Raw genomic sequence first — 19634 nt, forward strand, 5'->3', positions numbered from 1 at the left:
GTAAATCTACATTCAGTGCCCTGGGAACATCTGTTATTCTCTCTCTGCTGATCACTGAATCGGATTATAAAGTGTGTAAAAGGTGATAAGGTTCCGTACTTTGAGTGTAAGGTTACATTGCAGGGATATTTGACTGCTTGCCTTAGTAAAGTTGCCTGGTGTAGCAGCCATCTAATTGATTTTGAATCAAGTACGTTCACAGCAAGACATTGGCGCTTTTATGTTTTTTAAACACATAACTTTTACCAGCTTAGAATACGAACATATCTTGAGAATATTATCTTATGGTTGAATAGATTATGCCTAATTTGGGGGATTTTAAAAACATTTTTGTTGCGCATTTAGAGGTTGTTTGTATTTGTACATTTACATATGCTAGTTATTTCGGGGTGTGAATAACATGCAGTATTGAGAATGATTGTGATCCATGCCGTGGGGTCCGGGTCCCCATCCCGTCACAGGAGGCGGTGCATGAAGGGGGTCCGGTGGGGTGTCCTCCTAGGACTGATGGTCCTGATCTATGGCTCCCATGCCCCCCTTATCGCCCTCACCAAGGTGGATGGGCAGGTTCCCTTCAGCTCCTCCTCCTGTGTGGTTCTGATAGAGTTAACCAAGCTTTTGGTGTCCCTGGCCACTCTGCTCCTGACTGGGGACCTGTCTGCCCTGCACGCACCCCTGGCCCTCGTGGCCCCCTACGCAGTCCCAGCCTTACTCTACGCCTTCAACAACAACCTGGTGGTCCTCATGCAGGTCTACATGGACCCCAGCTCCTTCCAGGTCCTCAGCAACCTGAAGATCGCCTCCACGGCCCTGCTCTACACCTCCTGCCTGGGGAAGAGGCTGCGGTCCGCCCAGTGGCTGGCCCTGGGGATCCTCATGGGGGCCGGGGTGTGTCACAGCTACAGCAGCCTGGATCTGGAGGACTCAGGGCAAACTGAGGACCAGGCGAGTTCCAGGCTTCACATTACAGCCTGGGGCCTAGTTCTAGTGCTGGTTTACTGCTTCATCTCAGGGCTGGCGGCCGTCTACACAGAACGGGTGCTGAAGAGCCAGCGACTACCCCTCAGCCTGCAGAACGTGTACCTGTACGTGTTTGGAGTGGCCATCAACTTGGTCTCCCACCTCTCCAGCATGGGGGGAGAACAGGGTTTCCTGGAGGGTTACTCAGGGGCGGTGTGGGCCATTGTGGCGGGGCAGGCAGCTAACGGGCTGCTGATGTCAATAGTGCTAAAGCATGGCAGCGGCATCACCAGGCTGTTTGTCATCTCTTGCTCTATGCTGGTCAATGCTCTGCTCTCCTGGGCCCTGCTGGGCCTGCAGCTCACCCCCCTCTTCCTGTTACCTACCTCTATGATTGGCCTGGCAGCCTATCTGTACTACAGGTAGCAGAATTCTGCCTATACCTACCTGTATTGGGTACAGTGGACCCCTGCTAACTGACTCCCATTCCACCGCAACACCACAATCTCTGGCAGCACTGTTTACCAGATGATGCGTTGACATTAAGGTTGGAACGTTTTTTGGTTGGAGTGTGTTTTCTTTTCCCTTTTGAAATGCATTTTTATTTTAGTGATTCATATACAGTATTTTTCATTTAATGTCCCAAATGGTCCATTTAGTTTGAGTTATTTGAAGTTTCTAATTTGATCGTTGATTAAGCAATCGAAGCTGCACTTTAGCTGAGACTTACAGAGCCCTTCATCACACCGTCACTGGTTTATCTGTTACGCGTAATGTACTGCCTTCTTTTCACTTGCCTTTGATTTCCAGGTCAATCAATTCTGCCATATTCATTCAAGCCTTTTCTTCAATATATCATGGGTAGTTGGGTTTGAGTAATAAGTCTCCATTATTTCTACATGGTTACACAACACTTCTTAAGAGTGGTGCTATGATTGTCAGTATGGTCATTTTATTAGCATTTATCATTACCTCTGCCAACGTCAAAGGGTACAGTATGGTACAGAAAGTGTTTATGCAATACTATATAATAAAGTGAAATATTTCAAAATCGTTGTTTCTATTTAATTTCTTTGGTGTTTTCTATCTGAAATAAAATGCCATAAATTCATAAGATAAACATATTTCCCCATTCTCTCACTGTTACTGGGATACCCTTTGTCCCTTGAGGTCACCCCGCACACACAGAATGTCCTTTAGCTCTGCCAATGCTATGGAGGAAGGAGAGAAAGAAAAATCTGATTCAAGGTATGCAATAGCAATGAAATACACCATTATTTCAAGTGATTTAAAATCGTTTTTTCTCAACAAAGTAGGATCTAAACTACCTATACTAAGACAGAAATATGTTACAGTTATGTTATATAAGTGTTATCCAGGTGTGTAACTCACCTTTGCGGAGCTGTTTGTTGTCTGCTTGGAGCTGTTGGTTCTGAGAGGACAGGTAGACTGCGTCCTGTATGGCCTCTAGCAGGAGAGTCCTGTACCTGCCCTCTGACACCCTCCTCTGCTCCTCACTCACCTGGCGGAAAACCCGGAACACCTAATAAGGGATTGAGGGTGGGGAGACAGAGTTTAGCATGGTGGTGAAAGGTGTGATACTGGCAAAAATGGGTAAGATAGGCAGGGTTGGTTCAACGAATGGCAGTGCTGAATGTAACAACAAATACAGGGTGGCTGGATGAAGACAGAGCAAGCATGCACTGCAACTGCTTTGGTTTTCTGAATCTATAGCTACCCAGATGACCCTCCAGATAAAGGCTCTACCTGCAGACTCTCCTCCCTAAGAGAGTACAGCTCATGCTGGTGTCTGTGGTACTGGGTCTCCAGGTCTCTCTCGGCCTCCAAGGCCTCAGTGCGCAGGGCCTCCATCTGTAGAACCAGGACCTGTCTCTCTCTGCCCAGGACCAACAGCTCCCTCTGGGTGCCCTCAGTCTGATCATAGGGGTAGATTTATGGAGGCAGGACATTTTACCGTTTGAGTGTCTAAGATGTGAGGAATATCATGATTAAATCAATCTCAAGTGTTAAAACCAGTCACCTGCTCCTTTCCCAGCTCTCTTTCCATCTTCTCCACCTCCTCCTGTATCACTCTCCCATGATCCTCTTTGATCTTCCTCCTCCGCTCCTGTGCTCTGTTGTACTGCACCTGGTACCAGTCCTCAAGTTGTCATAGGAAGATATTTGCACATTAGTGACAGATCACTTTGTTCTTCTCAACCTCACAGAACAGTATAGTATTCCTGGTACCTGTTCTGAGTGGTCAGATTTCTCACTGCTCTCCTGTTTCTCCTCCTTCTCCTCTCTCAGGGCTTCCTTTAGCTGCCGGATCGTACCCACTCTCTCCTGCATCTTCTCCACACTTACTCTCCCCTCTGTGAAAAAGGAAAGACACACAGTTCATAGCGACATAGGCCTGTGGTCCTCTGTAGCTCAGCTGGTAGAGCACGGCGCTTGTAACGCCAAGGTAGTGGGTTCGATCCCCGGGACCACCCATACACACAAAAAATGTATGCACGCATGACTGTAAGTCGCTTTGGATAAAAGCGTCTGCTAAATGGCATATTATTATTATCTCTACACTATTCTATTCTGTAGGCTTAACGCCCAATATAACGGATCACAATCATCAATCGAGAAGATTAGATGAATCAGGTACAAATCCTGAGCAAAACTGGTATAGTGTAGGTTCAATGGCTGTTCATTATGTAGGCTAGTTGTGTTCATTTAGCATGTATGTACAGCACAGGAGGTTGGTGGCACCTTCATTGGGGAGAATGGACTCATGTAATGACTGGAGCAGAATCAGTGGAATGGTATCATTGTTTTCAAATGTTTGATGCTATTCCATTTGCTCCGTTCCGGCCATTATTATGAGCCGTTATTTTGGAACATTTAGCAATTAAGCCAACAGTAGTTAATGCTTTAGTATCTCCATCAATGTCATTGTGGAGAAAAAGAAGGGCACCATTTTTGTCAGGATTTACTAGAATTCTGAGATTCAGAACTCTGGGTCATAATTCCCCATCATAATTCCGTTGCCATGCCAACATACCTAACAATCCAAATGTTGCACAAATGAGTTCCGTTTCTTGATCACATTTGCTGCTGGACACTTGGTGAGATATCAACTTCCAATATCGAGAAAACAGCATTATTTTACAAAGTCAAAAGCCATTGCTAATAGAAAAACATAAGCAAACACGTTTGGCCATATTTTGTAGGCCCTTTTGGAATGTTTGATGAATTGCCATGGTAACTGCCATAATTCCATCAACTTGCTACCACAGAAATACAATTCTAATTATATGCATGTAACAATCAATTACCATGTCAACTACTGTGTAGCAGGCGACCACCTAAAAATCCATGGTCTGGAAGAGGGATTGGCATCTGGCGGCCCATCCCTTAAGGAACTCAGCCGGGGTCTCAATTTACTGTTGAGAGTTAGAATAATAGAATGCACAAGGTGCAATTTCGAAATTTGGTTGTGCATCAAAAGTCACTCAATTAGTCCATGTCAGCTAAATTTGTATAGATTGGTAAATTAGTCTAGCAGCCTGCTATCTAAACTTTTAGTAAGCAAGGTCGAATTACCGATCGGGGTGGGGCCTATTGATCATCAGTTATCATATAAAAATTGCAAACATTTGCCTCCATGTTATGGCAAAATGTGTAGAAATTGCAGGAAATTAGCTCTAAAACTGCTCATTTTTCTCTCCGCCCCATGGCAAAATGAGTAAAATAGCATGAAATGAGTTATAAAAGTTATAAATCTTCTCTCTGCGCCAAATGTGTAGAATTGCAGCAAACTTGGTGTTTGGATGTGGGTATGCAGACCCACGAGCCACTGCAGCCCCTCATGATGAGAAAAAGGCCATTCAGTTTTTTTTGTGGCCCCCATCAAAGTTGCCCATCCCTGGAGCATACAATAAGAACAACTAGAATGGACATATTCTCTCAGATCATGGCAATTTACGATGGGATTGCAATAATACTTCGAATTCTATGGGTGGCACAAGAGAACTCTGTGCCTTTAAATAAGCAAAATTGAACATCATTGAACATTCCAATGTCAATTGAGTTGGTTCTTGATAAAGTTGTATTGAATACTAAACACATAATTCCTGTGGTACACCCAAAATGGCCACCGGTCCATGTATGTCCATTCTAGTAATCCTATGGTCTGGGAATGTGTACCAACTGAACCACAACCTGACCTTCTATTAAAGACATGCTCCGGAACTTTGGCGACTACTACGTATTTCTTAAACCCCCCGCTTTGGGCTGGATGTGTCAATGTGTAGTTCATACATGCATAATCAATGAGCAGAATTACTGTCTTACCTCAATTAGCCACGAAATCCCTAGTTTGAAAGCGACTGTTTTCTGAAGCTGTGCGGCACCATTTTCCCGAAACTTTCCTCCATGTGGCCCAGCCCCATAGCAATTCAAGTTCTAGCCAATGAGTTTCAGCCCCTCACCATTTGAGTGATAGCTAGCAAGATGCACACTCAGCAGAGCGAAAGAGAGAGCAATGACATGGTGCACATATCTGCACATGTGTGATGTAGTACACCAGGGTTCTTCAATTCCGGTCCTGGAGGGCCGAAACAGTTCTGTTTTTTATTTCTACCTGGTAGTTAATTGCACTCACCTGGTGTCTCAGGTCTGAATTAGCCCCTGATTAGAAGGAGAGGATGAAAAACAGAGGTGTTTCGGCCCTCCAGGACCGGAATTTAAGAACCCTGTAGTACACCATTTTCAGGGACCACTTTTGGCTGGTGAGTGCTACTTTCAGAACTACTTGCTAAAAAGTATACAAAAGTATACCAGATAATCTCTTTAACACAATCCTTTCCCAGACAGCTCCTCAAAATGGAGCAACACAGCTGTAGGACAGATATAGAGAGGGAGGTGGAGAGTATGCCTGGCTGTGCCTGTGGAGGCACAGGGAGACACCCGGGGTATGTTGTTGGGGCTCGTTGACAACATACAAAAAGAGAAAGAGAAAGTGGAGATGAAGGAGATAAAGTTGCAGAAAGGAGTAGAAAGGAGTAGAAAGGAGTAGAAAGCGAGAAGGAAGAAATAGAAAAGAGTTGGGAGGAAGTAGAGAGGATGGAAAAGGAGGTAAAAATTGCCACTGACTCCAGCCAATCAAGACATAATACTGTTTACTCTGCTACATACACACATACTGACACAACACAAACACACACACACACACACACACACACACACATACACACTTTTAAACACATCATATACTGCTGCTACTCTGTTCTTTATTTTACTCTTACTATTATTTATCCGGATGCCTAGTCACTTTACCCTGCCTTCATGTACCTCAAATACCTCATACCCCTGCACACTGATCTGGTACTGGTACTTTATCCTCATGTATTTTATTCCTCTTTTTAACTCTGCATCGTTGGGAAGGGCTAGTAAGCAAGCATTTCACGCCGTAAAGTCTACACCCGCTGTATTCGGCGCATGTGACAAATAAAAGTAGATTTTTTACATTCTTTTTTTGAGGTGGCGAAGTTGAGAGACAGTGTGGAGAAGGAAAGCCACAGAGTGAAGAAGCAGGATAAAGAGGTGGAGAAGAATAGAGAGATGGTGGAAATGACAAAGAAAGAGTTTGAAAAGGAGAGAGAGATGTTGGAGAAGAAGAAGGAGATGGTGAATAGGTTAAAAGAAGATATGGAGGCGATGAGGAAGGAGATCAACAGAGCAGGAACTGTCATCGAGATGTGTGAAAATGAGATGGAGCAAGTGAAAACTGAGATGGAGGAGAAGGGAAGAAAGGAGCTGCGGAAAATGGAGCAAAGACATATGGATGAAATGGTAAAGATCAAGATGGAGATTGAGGTGCTGAAAGGGGAGGAGTTGCAGAAAACAAAGATGGACATTGAGCACAAACACAAGGATGAAAAGAAAAAAATCAAGATGGAGATGAAGGAGGAATTGCAGCAAATGAGAGTGGTGCTAAAAGAGGTGGTGAAGCAAGTAACATTGGATATGGAGGAGAATGGAAGGCATGAGGTGGAGAAATTGATGAATGAAATTAACCAGAAACACAAGGAGGAAATAGAGAATATCAAATTGGAGATGGGTAAGAACAAAAAGTAGTACAGCTCGCCTAAATTAGCCCCTGATACCCCACCCCTAAACCTACCCCACACACCCCTAAACCTACCCCACACACCCCTAAACCTACCCCACACACCCCTAAACCTACCCCACACACCCCTAAACCCTACCCCCACACACCCCTAAACCTACCCCACACACCCCTAAACCTACCCCACACACCCCTAAACCTACCCCACACACCCCTAAACCTACCCCACACACCCCTAAACCTACCCCACACACCCCCTAAACCTACCCCACACACCCCTAAACCTACCCCCACACCCCTAAACCTACCCCACACACCCCTAAACCTACCCCACACACCCCTAAACCTACCCCACACACCCCTAAACCTACCCCACACACCCCTAAACCTACCCCACACACTTATTATTTGAATTGTTATTATTTCATTACTTTCATTAAAGGCATAGCTTACAAAGGCAAACTGGTTGTTTATTGGTCCTTATGTGCTTTGACCCCAGATGGGGAGGGTGAATGATGTAGACTAGCCAGTGGAGGCTTATGGGAGGAGTTATAGGAGGACAGGGTCATTGTAATGGCTGGAATGGAATAAATGGAACGGTATCAAACATATGGAAACCACGTTTGACTCCATTCCAGCCATTACAATGAGCCCATCCTCCTATAGCTCCTCCCACCAGCCTCCACTGAGACTAGTGTAGTGGTTGTCACATCACAGAGACTTCAAATACTGATGAGGGAAAACGGGATTTGTAACATTCATCATGCAGGCTTCATGGGCTCCCGAGTGGCGCAGCGGTCTAAGGCACTGCATCTCAGTGCTTGAGGTGTCACTAAAGACCCCCTGGTTCGATTCCAGGCTGTATCACAACCGGCTGTGATTGGGAGTCCCATAGGGCGGGGCACAATTGGCCCAGCATCGCCCGGGTTTGGCCGGTGTAGGCCGTCATTGTAAATAAGAATTTGTTCTTAACTGACTTGCCTAGTTAAATAAAGGTAAAATATTTGTTTATTTTTAAATGTAGTCTATTTCGGTGGTCATATTTAGAACTACAGCTCATCCTAGTATATTTACAACTACAGCTCCCAACAGCACACTTGTGTACTTATTACAGTCCTCACATTGCATACACACTACCTTTGATGTGCTCGTCCACCTCCTGTCTCAGCTGGTCCTGCAGGTCTTTCCTTCTCTCTACGGTCACACTGTGGTCCGTGTTGTGGTCAGTGTTGTGGTCACTATTATCAATATGTATTAGGGTCTTTGGGGAATGCAGTCCCTGCCAAATCAACACAACTCTAAATACACATTGCAGAGATTGAGGCATAGTTTATTTGTTGTTTCAGATACAGCTAGATATGCTGTTCTCTACAGGAAAGAGACTGTATCTCACCTTTAGATTCTGGGTTAGTTCTGCCAGCCTATGGACATCCTCCTCTCGATGGTCCCCTTGTGACATAATTTTTGTTCGAAACTCCTGAATACTGTCCCGGATCTCATGCTTGGTTACCTTTGGACACCATCGTTCCATGAAACACAACATTATGAAAGAGATCGATCATTAACACTAATTTCCCCTTTATAACACATACATTGGACAGTAGCGAGGTACTTACAGGTGCGTTCATGTCCTCAGAGAAAGCAGTTTGAAGCCATACCGTCCAGAATCCGCGAGTTCATCTGGGTTTGATTACACTGGCCTGAAATATTTATGGCCCAGACTCCACTTTCACTGGTCAAGGTAATGGGGTGTACAGTTACTCAGGATGCGGGTATGAGTTCAAAACAGAGGTCACCTTCATATAGACTTTTCCAATAAAGAAGTTGTCTGTTCTCTAGCCTAGGATGGTTGTCTCCGAAAAAATACAACTCACAGCAGTCTGAATTGAATGTTTAGATTCATTTTATTATGACTGTAATCACTCAGAGGCAAAAAAAAAACATTTTAGTATGTTAAAAACAGTGTATTGCAGATGGGTATAATAATACAATGGGGGTATTAGGTGATAGTTGGCTGGTGAACTTCATAACTGTCACTGTGTCACTAGTTAATGAATCCCTTATGTTGAAGTGAGAGAAATAAGGACGTGACCAATATGACCTATATACATCAATCTATCTAAGGAAGGAAACATGACAGCCATACAATGAGGCAGGACAGAAAACAAATATGTATCTCATAGGACAGGGATGAAACACTACCTCCCTTAGAGTCCTTGCAACTCTCAGGAAAGGAAACGTTGTTCAGCAGAGTCCCCTGGAGAGACAGTAGGGTGTCACACACAAACCCTTCGGGCCAATCCTCCACTGAATCCACCGCCTCAGTGTGTGCTTTCAGGAACTCTAGAGTCTCTCTCAGACTGCAGTCACACTGATAGGGGTTCTCTCCTGCGTGGATGACATTGAGCTTCTCCAGGATCCCCTGGTTCACCTCAGTACCAGTCCCATTCAGGAGGCTGGTCCAGTCCACCCTTAAGACCTGTAGCCCGGCCAGCTTCTCCAGAGAGGGGAGACTGAGGAGACTGTTGTGTGAGAGGTAGAGCTCCTTCAGGCCCTGGGGAGGTCTGTCAAACTGCTCCAGAGCATTACCGCTCAGATCCAGCACCTCCAGGGTGGTCGGCAGCCAAGGGCCAGCCTCGTGATGCAGGTGTGGGATAGGTTCAGCCGCCGGAGGCTCTTCCACTCCTGGAAGCACTGAGATCTGGGTGGCATGGGGCAAATTTCAGCAGTACACACATGATCTGGAAGGAGCTGAAGAGGTTGTGACTCAGATTAATGGAGGTCAAGTTCCAGGTCATATTGCATTGAGTGAGCCCTCGGAAGCTGGTCTCAGATAGCTGGTTCTCAGACAGGTCCAGGTGGGTCAGGCTTCGCAGCAGCTCAGCGAAGTAGCATGGGATCTCAGCCAGGACTGAGCAGGCAAGCCCCAGGCTCTGAAGTGGGCCTAGTAGCCAGTGGTGGAGGGACTGGATGGAGGGCTGGAGGAGAGAGGAGGGAACTGTAACATTATCCAGCCACATGGCCGTGACAGCTGAATTAAAGTATTGTAGACCCTCCAGAGTTGACTCTGTGATTTCAATCTCATCCACTTTGGAGCGGGGTAGGACGTTGATCAGCGCGGCGAGGAAAGCAGAGGAGACAGTGACGCTGCTGAAGATTAGTTTATGTGCCTCTAGGTGAGGGTAGATTCTTCAGAGCTTAGCTCAGGTCAGAAGGTACACCACTCAGATCATCATTATGCAGCTCTAGTTCTCCAGCTTTGAAACAAGTCATCAATCTCATAGGATTGTTGATAACGTCAGCGGACTAACGTCTTGTCCAGATCACAGGAACCTGCAACCCCCATGGTCTGTCCCCACAGCAGAATCACACACAAGTACAGCTGACTCGCTATCATGGTGGCTCTCCTAAAGAGCCATGGGACAGGGACGATAGAGAAGGAACCATTTTCATTATAGGGCACTGCACAAACTGTGAGTTGATTCATATAAATCTGAATCCCTTCTATGCATGGCATTATTTTTACCATTTCCAGACATACTGTATAGTAATACATTCCAGAATTCCATTGACCTGTAACATATAAAGCTCCCTCATTTAGAGAAAAATATTACATCTTTAAATTATTTACTCACCCTCTTGATTGTGGAAGTTGCATGTCTGTAATAAGTCCTAAAACATGTTCTGATTTCCAGAAAAGTCAACCCCACTCTTAAACATTCCCTACTTCTGCTTTAGTAAAATCAAATCAAATTGTATTTGCCACATGCGCCGAATACAACAGGTGTAGACCTTACAGTGAAATGCTTACTTACAAGCCCTTAACCAACAATGCAGTTTTAAGAAAAATATGTGTTAAGTAAAAAATAGATAAGTAAAAATAAATAATAATGATAATTAAAGAGCAGCAGTAAAATAACAGTAGCTAGGCTATATACAGGGGGTATCGGTACAGAGTCAATGTGTGGGGGCACAGGTTAGTCGAGGTAATTGAGGTAATATGTACATGTAGGCATAGTTAAAGTGACTATGCATAGTTAATAAACAGAGAGTAGCAGCAGCTTAAAAGGGGGGGGACGACAATGCAAGTAGTCCAGGTAGCCATGATTAGCTGTTCAGGAGTCTCACGGCTTGGGGGTAGAAACTGTTAAGAAGCCTTTTGGACCTAGACTTGGCGCACCGGTACCGCTTGTCGTGCGGTAGTAGAGAGAACAGTCTATGACTAGGGTGACTGGAGTCTTTAGGGCCTTCAATTTTTAGGGCCTTCCTCTGACACCGCCTGGTATAGAGGTCCTGGATGGCAGGAAGCTTGGCCCAAGTGATGCACTTGGCCGTACGCACTACCCTCTGTAGTGCCTTGTGGTTGGAGGCCGAGCAGTTGCCATACCAGGCAGTGATGCAACCAGTCAGGATGCTCTTGATGGTGCAGCTGTAGAACTTTTTGAGGATCTGAGGACCCATGCCAAATATTTTCAGTCTCCTGAGGGGGAATAGGCTTTGTCGTGCCCTGTTCACAACTGTCTTGGTGTGTTTGGACCATGTTAGTTTGGGATAGTTTAACTTCCATTTCCATTTTACTAAAGGTCCGCTTTCACCTAAAATCTACAAATGTCAAAGGTAAACAGGAAAACATCCTCTTTTTAATTTATGGCAACTAAACACATATGTGAATGACAGTGATAATAGTGGTGCAGATAAGATATTAAGGATGTGGTTGCTCTTCCCATATGTTCTATTCATCTTCCATATTAAGCCCTATCAGGACTGGAGTATAGAATAAAGCACCTTGAATGCCAATACACTATATATACAAAAGTATGTGGACACCCCTTCAAACAGGTTTATAAAATTGAGCACACAGCCATGCAATCTCCATAGACAAACAATGGTAGTAGAATGGCCTTACTGAAGAGCTCAATGACTTTCAACATGGCACCGTCATAGGATGCCACTTTTCCAACAAGTCAGTTCATCAAATGTCTGACCTGCTAGAGCTTCCCAGGTCAACTGTGCTGTTATTGTGAAGTGGAAACGTCTAGGTGCAACAATGGCTCAGCTGCGAAGTGGTAGGCCACACAAGCTCATAGAACAGGACCGCCGAGTGCTGAAGCGCGTAGCGCGTAAAAATTGTCTGTCCTCGGTTGCAACACTACCGAGTTCCGAGCTGCCTCTGGAAGCAACATCAGCACAAGAACTGTTCGTCGGGAGCTTCATGAAATGCCGACCACTCCAGCCGACCCATGGCCAAGCAGCCGCACACAAGCCTAAGATCACCATGTGCAATGCCAAGCGTCGGCTGGAGTGGTGTAAAGCTCGCTGCCATTGGACTCTGGAGCAGTGGAAACACATTCTCTAGAGTGATGAATCACGCTTCACCATCTGGCAGTCCGATGGAAGAATATGGGTTTGGCAGATGCCAGGAGAACGCTACCTGCCCGAATGCATAGTGCCAACTGTAACGTTTGGTGGAGGAGGAATAATGGTCTGGGGCTGTTTTTCATGGTTTGGGCTAGGCCCCTTAGTTCCAGTGAAGGGAAATCCTAACGCTAAAGCATACAATGACATTCTAGACGCTTCTGTGAATCCAACTTTGTGGCAACATTTTGGGGAAGGCCCTTTCCTGTTTCAGCATGACAATGCCCCTGTGCACGAAGCGAGGTGCATACAGAAATGGTTTGTCGAGATCTGTGTGGAAGAAATTGACTGGTCTGCACAGAGCCCTGACCTCAACCCCATCAAACACCTTTAGGATGAATTGGAACGCCGACTGTGAGCCAGGCCTAATCCCCCAACATCAGTGCCCAACCTCACTAATGCTCTTGGCTGAATGGAAGCAAGTCCCCACAGCGATGTTCCAACATCTAGTGGAAAGCCTTCCCAGAAGAGTGGAGGTTGTTATAGCAGCAAAGGGGGGACCAACTCCATATTCATGCCAATGATTTTGGAATGAGATGTTCGACGAGCAGGTGTCCACATACTTTTGGTCATGTAGTGTATGTCATTTACAAAGAATTATACACCCTCTGCCAAGGAGCACATTGTATTACCGTCATCATCATACATAGAGGCATGCCACCCTACAGCAAAATGTTGTGCTTTACAAAGTAATGTTCTTCAGTAACCACCATCTTAGTATAGATGTTCTGCACACAGATCTAGGATCAGCTTACCCTCCCTCAAACCTAACTTTACCATTAATGGAGGGAAAAGCAAAACTGATGATGTGTCATCAGAGTTAATTTCATCATACTGTAGCCTACTCCTAACCAATATCATAACCCCTGATCTGCAGTCTTGTTATGGTGATTCATTTTACACTAGTTGTTATTTTGTGGTGGGTAGATTCTATGTACAATTAATCTCATAACTAAAATCTCTGGTCAGATGGTACCGTTTAAGTAGTCTGTCCTCAAGAGATTAATGCACAATAAGAGAGTTACAAAAAAGCACATTTTAGTAGGAAACGGCACACTTTATTAATTTTTTTCTGGTTCACTTCTCCCTACATTCATTAAAGTCCAAGTATGCTTATCCATGGTTATACAGGTGTAAAACGTTACATCTATGTTAGAAACTCTAGACAGAAGCTTATCAACGAAGCCCTATGGCAGTCTATGGGGAGAGACAGACCAGGGAAACAGGGTGGGGCTAGCCCCCATCAGAGGGATATGATTTGAGGGCCAGAGTAAGGCACTAGGGGTCAAAGTTGACAGGAGTGGGGTCAGGGGGTCAGGGGATGGAAAAGTCTGGGTGTTGTGCATGTTTTAAAATGTAACACACATCTTATATATATATATATATATGTGTGTTAATACTTTACATAGCTGTGTTGAGTTAATAAGCCAAAAAAGCTGTTAATAATGTTAATAGCATTTATACTGTCCAAAGAAAAATATAATTATCCATAAATCAAAAGAGAGTATTTCATTGTTTTGTATTCCAGGTAATTGACCTTCATCATGATAGAGGAAGAGTGAAATAGCCATTAGTAGGAAACAGGGGAGGGGGGGGATCTGACAGTGAGATGAGGAGAGAGCAGGCCATCTGGTGCTCTGGTGGAGCTGTGGTTTTACTCATCTGCAAAATATAGAGAATAGAATCAACCTTATGTACGAAACCATCTTGCAATTTATTCAGATGAACAGTACACAGTGTAAAGATAAAACAGAGAGACAACACTTTTAATTCCATGTAATCAAAAGTGTTGTCTATGTATCTCTCGGTCCGTTTGTTATTGACTTTCTTTCTTTCTTTCTTTCTCTCTTTCTTTCTTTCTTTCTTTCTTTCTTTCTTTCTTTCTTTCTTTCTTTCTTTCTTTCTTTCTTTCTTTCTTTCCCTCTCTTTCTGTTTGTTTGTGAAACACTCACCCGTGTTCTTCTTCAGCTGCATCATCCTGGGTAAAGCTAACATCTGTCTGGGGACTGTGGGGAACAAACAGTAGCATGAGACAAAAATAGTCACTATCTATATGTACATACAACTGCATAGATATACCATGGCATGTGTAATAGTGAGCAAATGAGCTTTGTTATAGACTGCAGAATGCACAAAAAAGCTATTGAATGGACACGGAGGTCATTAATGCTGTATAGACTGTCTGCCTAGTTCCTACCTCCGTCACAGGAGACTCTGCCGCGCATGCTGGTGCCCTCGATGGGTGTGCCGTTCTTGTCCACACACCAGCAGAAGCCGGTGGCGTGCCAGCACTGCATGGGCAGGTAGTTGCCCTGCTGGTCACACTGAGGGAGGTAGGCACCAAGCTTACGGCTGTGGGACGACTTGTCCAGGTTACACTTGGTCTGCAGGCCGGCAGCTGAGGAACAGAGAGAAGAGAGGGAAAGACAAAAGAAAAGAGGAGAGAAAATAGTTTTATTCAATACTTGGTTCAGGTGGTGGATGAAATAAGAGAGAGGGAGACAAGACAGAGGAAGTTGTGCATTCGTAAGGTGGTGTGAAGGTTGGTGGGTAGTGGTGGGGGTAAGGAGGAGTTAGTGGTGGTGATGGTGGGGGTAAGGAGGAGTTAGTGGTGGTGATGGTGGGGGTTGTGGTAAACTCACCTGGCTGAGGTGTGGGGGGTGCAGGGGGCTTCTCCTGGGCCATCTGGAAGAGCAGCCAATAACGTGCCCAAGTCTCAAAACCCTGCAGAAAACACAGTGGCAGGAGTTAGGGGTTAAAGTTCAAATAAGATAGGCCTAAGTGTGGGTTATATATATATATATATATATTCATGGGATATTATAAGGAAAGACATCAAACATTCAGCCTGCTGCACAGTCACTTTGTAAGCTCTAGTCTAGAGCGCCTGGTTAAATTGTGGTTAGGAGCATTTTTAAACCTTTTTACCTAAGATTGGTGGTGCTAGTATGAAAGTTTATATTCATCACGATCTTACAAATTCGGTACTTGTACCAGATAAATATCTTTGGTTTAGTACTAATCAATTCCAGTCTAGAGTAACCGCCTGGTAAATATTGGTGCATGAGCAGTTTATAAGGTACTAATTTAGCAGAATACAAGTTATCTGAACACAAGTGTGAATAGTGTGTATGTACGGAGTAATTTTTACGTATCGTCTTCAACATATCACAATTTATTTCAACACATTGATTATCTAAAACCGATGTTTTGACACTAGGCTATACATTTAAAATCGATGACAACAGGAAGCAGCAACAGTATCATTTTCAACTTATGTTTTAGGAATATAAATTATTATTTTCACATTATTTTTCAACATGAATCTACTTAATTAGGTCAAACTACTGAATGAGCCAAAAAACCTTGCTATAATTGATTGATTTTGATGATATATGTGAAATCGTCAAAATATGTTTGTCCTGCCTATTATAAGTGTATGTTCTCAGGTTACGTCCCAAATGGCGCCCTAGCCCCTATAAACAGGTAGTGCACAACTTTTGACCGGAGCCTTGTGGCCCTGGTCAAAAGGAGTGCACTACAGAGAGAATAGGGTGCCATTTGGGACACATAGATTCAGTCTCACCTTCCACTCTGCCTCCTCCATCTGTCTCTTCAGGCTCTGCAGGTTGGCCAGGAACGTCTCGTTGAACTGGGGCAGCTGGGGGTTCTAATAAAAACAGACAATCAAATGATTGATCAATCAACCAATGGTCAATATTTGACCTTTCTCTGTCTTTTGTAGAGGTGACTTCAATGCAAAGAGTGGAGTAATTAATTAACATGTATTTATTAATTTACCTGCAGCAGATCCTTCACCTGCTTCTCCAGGCTCACAATGGCAGTGGCCTCCAGTTTCTGATGGGAGAGCAGAGAGACAGACAGACAATAAATACTCATCATACGCATATATTTTTTTCTTTTTTTTCCCAAAGGAGCAGGAAGAGGGAGCTTAGTCCTAAGGGGGTAGATCTACAATGCAATTTCATTGGAGTTAAACACAAGTTGACAGTTGCAAGTGAGCTTAGTGACTGCTTTTCCATAGTTTATAGAAGCCTCTAAGAAGAAGCAATTGGGAAACAGGAGAGTCATACCGTCATGGGAGTCTTTTCTGTCTTGGCGTCCTCCTCAGTGAAGTCTATCAGCCGGGGCATGTTGAACAAGGGCATGTGCATCTGGACAGGGGCTACAGCTGGAGCAAAAGGGGGGTGACAGAGACCAATGAGTGCACACTTCAAATTGGGAGAAAGCTAGCTCCTCCAGAACTTCAGTGGAATAAACCACGTACCTCTATTCCTCTTTTCTATCCAGTCCCCCCAGTCTCTCTTCCTAAATAAGTATATCTCACTTCCCTCTCCTTTGACCACCCACTCGACCTACATCAACACCACTCCTTCCTTCCTTGTTCCTACCTCTCCTCCCCTTTCCTTCCCCCCTCCCATACCTGGAGGTCTGTTTCTCAGCTGCTTGCGCATGTTGTCATTGGTCTTCTCCATGTCGTGGATCTGGCCCCTCTGGTTGAAGACCATGTAGGCAGTGAGGGCCTGGCCAGCCAGGAGAAGACAGGCCAACACCGTGAACCCTGCGATCTTAAAGGCACGGCTGTTAGAAGCCCTGCAGGAGGGCGGGAGGGAAAGAGAGATATAGAGAGATTACACCTTGACTCATGGGGACTGGATTAAAAATGTTCAATGCTATTTTCAAAGCGGTATGAGGATGTCCATAATTACAGTTCTGACGTTTTTGGGTTTGCCCTGGTTTTATGTGAGATCCCTGCTCCTCCAAAAAACAACTAATCAATGCTATTTTCAAAGCGGTATGAGGATGTCCATAATTGCAGTTCTGACGTTTTTGGGTTTGCCCTGGTTTTATGTGAGATCCCTGCTCCTCCAAAAAACAACTAATCAGAGCCCTGGTCCAGAGTCAAAAACGAATCCTAAACCAGTTGTTATTCAACAAAGAAGTACCCCCCCTTTTTAGAATGAAAATATTCAACACCGTTTTCTGTTCTTCATTCCTGAGCCAATGATTAATGCAGATTTGTGTGACATCACTAGTTGCTAGGCTGAGGCTTTATCTGAGTGTATAGATAAGTGTGAAAGTATGGGGACAGTCACCCTAATCAGATAACTCAAATGTTTTATTATAGTTCCTCAACAATGACTATGATCAAAACTTTGGGAATGTAATGCTGAAAAAGACATGAAATCACATGTCGTTACTGCATGTTCAATATCATTTGTGCATACTTTCAATAATGATGTGAGTTCAGAATAGCATAACATAGCCTACCAGTTGTAACCTTTAACATAAAATATTACACCTGTTTAAAGATTTTCCAAATATTATTTAGTATATATACTTTTTTATATATATTTATCATAATAAAATAATTTGAGTTGACACATACTTGAATCTTAATTTGGGAGATAAAGAAACACTGACCCTATAGGTAAAAGGAACGTTTACCGGTTTAACTGCAAAATCTATAAAATCTCATTTATTTAGTAAAATCACAATAAATGTGTCTCACCCTCTTGTGGCTGTCATTGGGAGGATCACATCCTGGCTCCCCGAGCGCTCAAGGAGCGCATCTGCATGTTGCTGTTGCTCCTCCATTCTCTGCGTCCAAGTTCTCTCAAATCAAATCTAGTCTGTGTCCGACAAACGCAACGATTTAATAGTATAGTAAAAAAGAGGAAGGGATCTATTCGGAGAAAGTATCGGGCTGAAATGAATAGAACGATGGTCTAGTCTGGTATTAAATGGAAAGCCCCGAGTCAAGAAGGTGATGGGCAGGTTCAATTACATTGTTGAGGAGTTTATTCTAAGCCTTGATTGGTCAACCTGCCCTGCATCACTTGTTGATGGAGGCAGACAAATCTGAACGGATGAAAAGAAAGTAGTTGAATTTCCCACAGCATTAATAGTTGATAGAAAATCCCTCATATTTTAAAATTCAAATTAACATCCCATTTGAAATGGTCATAAATGGTCTTCAGATCATAATTCATTCTGGAATGGGTCCTAAATTTAAACTGGATACTCCAGTGTTTATCTAGCCCTGTACTTAAACTGTCCCAATAATTATATGGGATTTATTTGCTAAAATATTGAATAGAAAGAATACTTATGGACAGAGGTTTGCACCAGTGCAATATTTTGCTTCTCTTATTTTCAGGAGGAAATAATATATAGATATAAAAAAATAACATCTGTCTTTTATCCTTGATTCTATCCTGAAATAGGATAGAGATACTTTTGAAGCTGCAGTATTGCAAAAGGAAAGGTTAGTGGACATTTATGATCTTAAAGTTGATAATGACACAATATGTTTGAAACCTTTCACCCCAGAGACAACATTGTCATCTTATAAAGTGCTAATGACACAATATGTTTGAAACCTTTCACCCCAGAGACAACATTGTCATCTTATAAAGTGATATTCTCATTGGATGGCTTGAAGGCTTTTTTTCTCCTTCTGTAAACTGATCATAGGCCATTCCATAGAACTGTGGATCAGGGATTTTCCTTTTAAGGAAGCAGTGATGAGATAAATGCTGAAAAATTTAAGAACACCCCCCCCACCCCCACCCCACCACCACAGAAGATGCTGTCAAGATAAATCAGATCATCATGTGAGGACAAAAAAGGCTCAATACAGCCAGTTTAGACTCAGTCAGTCTGGCGCTGGATATCTGTACTGATTTTATACACAGCTACAAACTGAAACCAGAAAACTAATACTATAAAACTGAAACCTTTATAAGATTATGTTTATAAAATGGGGCGGCAGGTAGCTTAGTGGTTAAGAGCGTTGTGCCAGTAACCGAAAGGTCGCTGGTTCTAATCCCCGAGCCGACTAGGTGAAAAATCTGTCGATGTGCCCTTGAGCAAGGCACTTAACCCTAATTGCTCCTGTAAGTCGCTCTGGATAAGAGCGTCTGCTAAATGACTAAAATGTAAATGTAAAATGTAAAATAAGCAGGGAATAAATGTGAACATACTGAAAAACCACCAGGTCCTACTAGTGAGTTTCCTCATTGTTAATTTCCTCATACTTGCCCTCATGAGACTGTTCTAATCTCGGTCTTCTCAAATACCAAGACATACTTTGTTTGAGCTGTAATCTGCT

General features: G+C 43.7%; 3 protein-coding genes across 3 annotated transcripts; 1 reads left to right on the forward strand and 2 right to left on the reverse strand.

Moving 5' to 3' along the window:
- Positions 1-401: 401 nt before the first annotated feature.
- On the forward strand, positions 402-2011 carry slc35a4 (solute carrier family 35 member A4). Its single transcript, XM_041854564.2, has one exon. It carries the CDS (start codon positions 415-417, stop codon positions 1384-1386), a length of 972 nt encoding a protein of 323 aa, XP_041710498.1. The 5' UTR covers positions 402-414; the 3' UTR covers positions 1387-2011.
- si:dkey-201i24.3 (trichohyalin) lies at positions 1754-8588 on the reverse strand. Its single transcript, XM_041854577.2, has 7 exons — positions 8478-8588; positions 8222-8363; positions 3211-3335; positions 3002-3121; positions 2728-2895; positions 2353-2503; positions 1754-2171 (listed from the first exon to the last, which is right to left on the reverse strand). The coding sequence occupies exons 1-7, from the start codon at positions 8541-8543 to the stop codon at positions 2104-2106; spliced, it is 840 nt and encodes a 279-aa protein (XP_041710511.1). The 5' UTR covers positions 8544-8588; the 3' UTR covers positions 1754-2103.
- A 4943-nt stretch (positions 8589-13531) lies between these two features.
- Positions 13532-18260, reverse strand: LOC121544615 (HLA class II histocompatibility antigen gamma chain). The gene is made up of 9 exons (XM_041854602.2): positions 18033-18260; positions 16944-17113; positions 16594-16691; positions 16301-16357; positions 16086-16169; positions 15142-15223; positions 14697-14897; positions 14452-14505; positions 13532-14161 (listed from the first exon to the last, which is right to left on the reverse strand). The coding sequence occupies exons 1-9, from the start codon at positions 18116-18118 to the stop codon at positions 14154-14156; spliced, it is 840 nt and encodes a 279-aa protein (XP_041710536.1). The 5' UTR covers positions 18119-18260; the 3' UTR covers positions 13532-14153.
- Positions 18261-19634: the final 1374 nt, after the last annotated feature.

Source organism: Coregonus clupeaformis, chromosome 3 (assembly GCF_020615455.1).
Source record: "Coregonus clupeaformis isolate EN_2021a chromosome 3, ASM2061545v1, whole genome shotgun sequence".
NCBI classification, from domain to species: domain Eukaryota; kingdom Metazoa; phylum Chordata; class Actinopteri; order Salmoniformes; family Salmonidae; genus Coregonus; species Coregonus clupeaformis.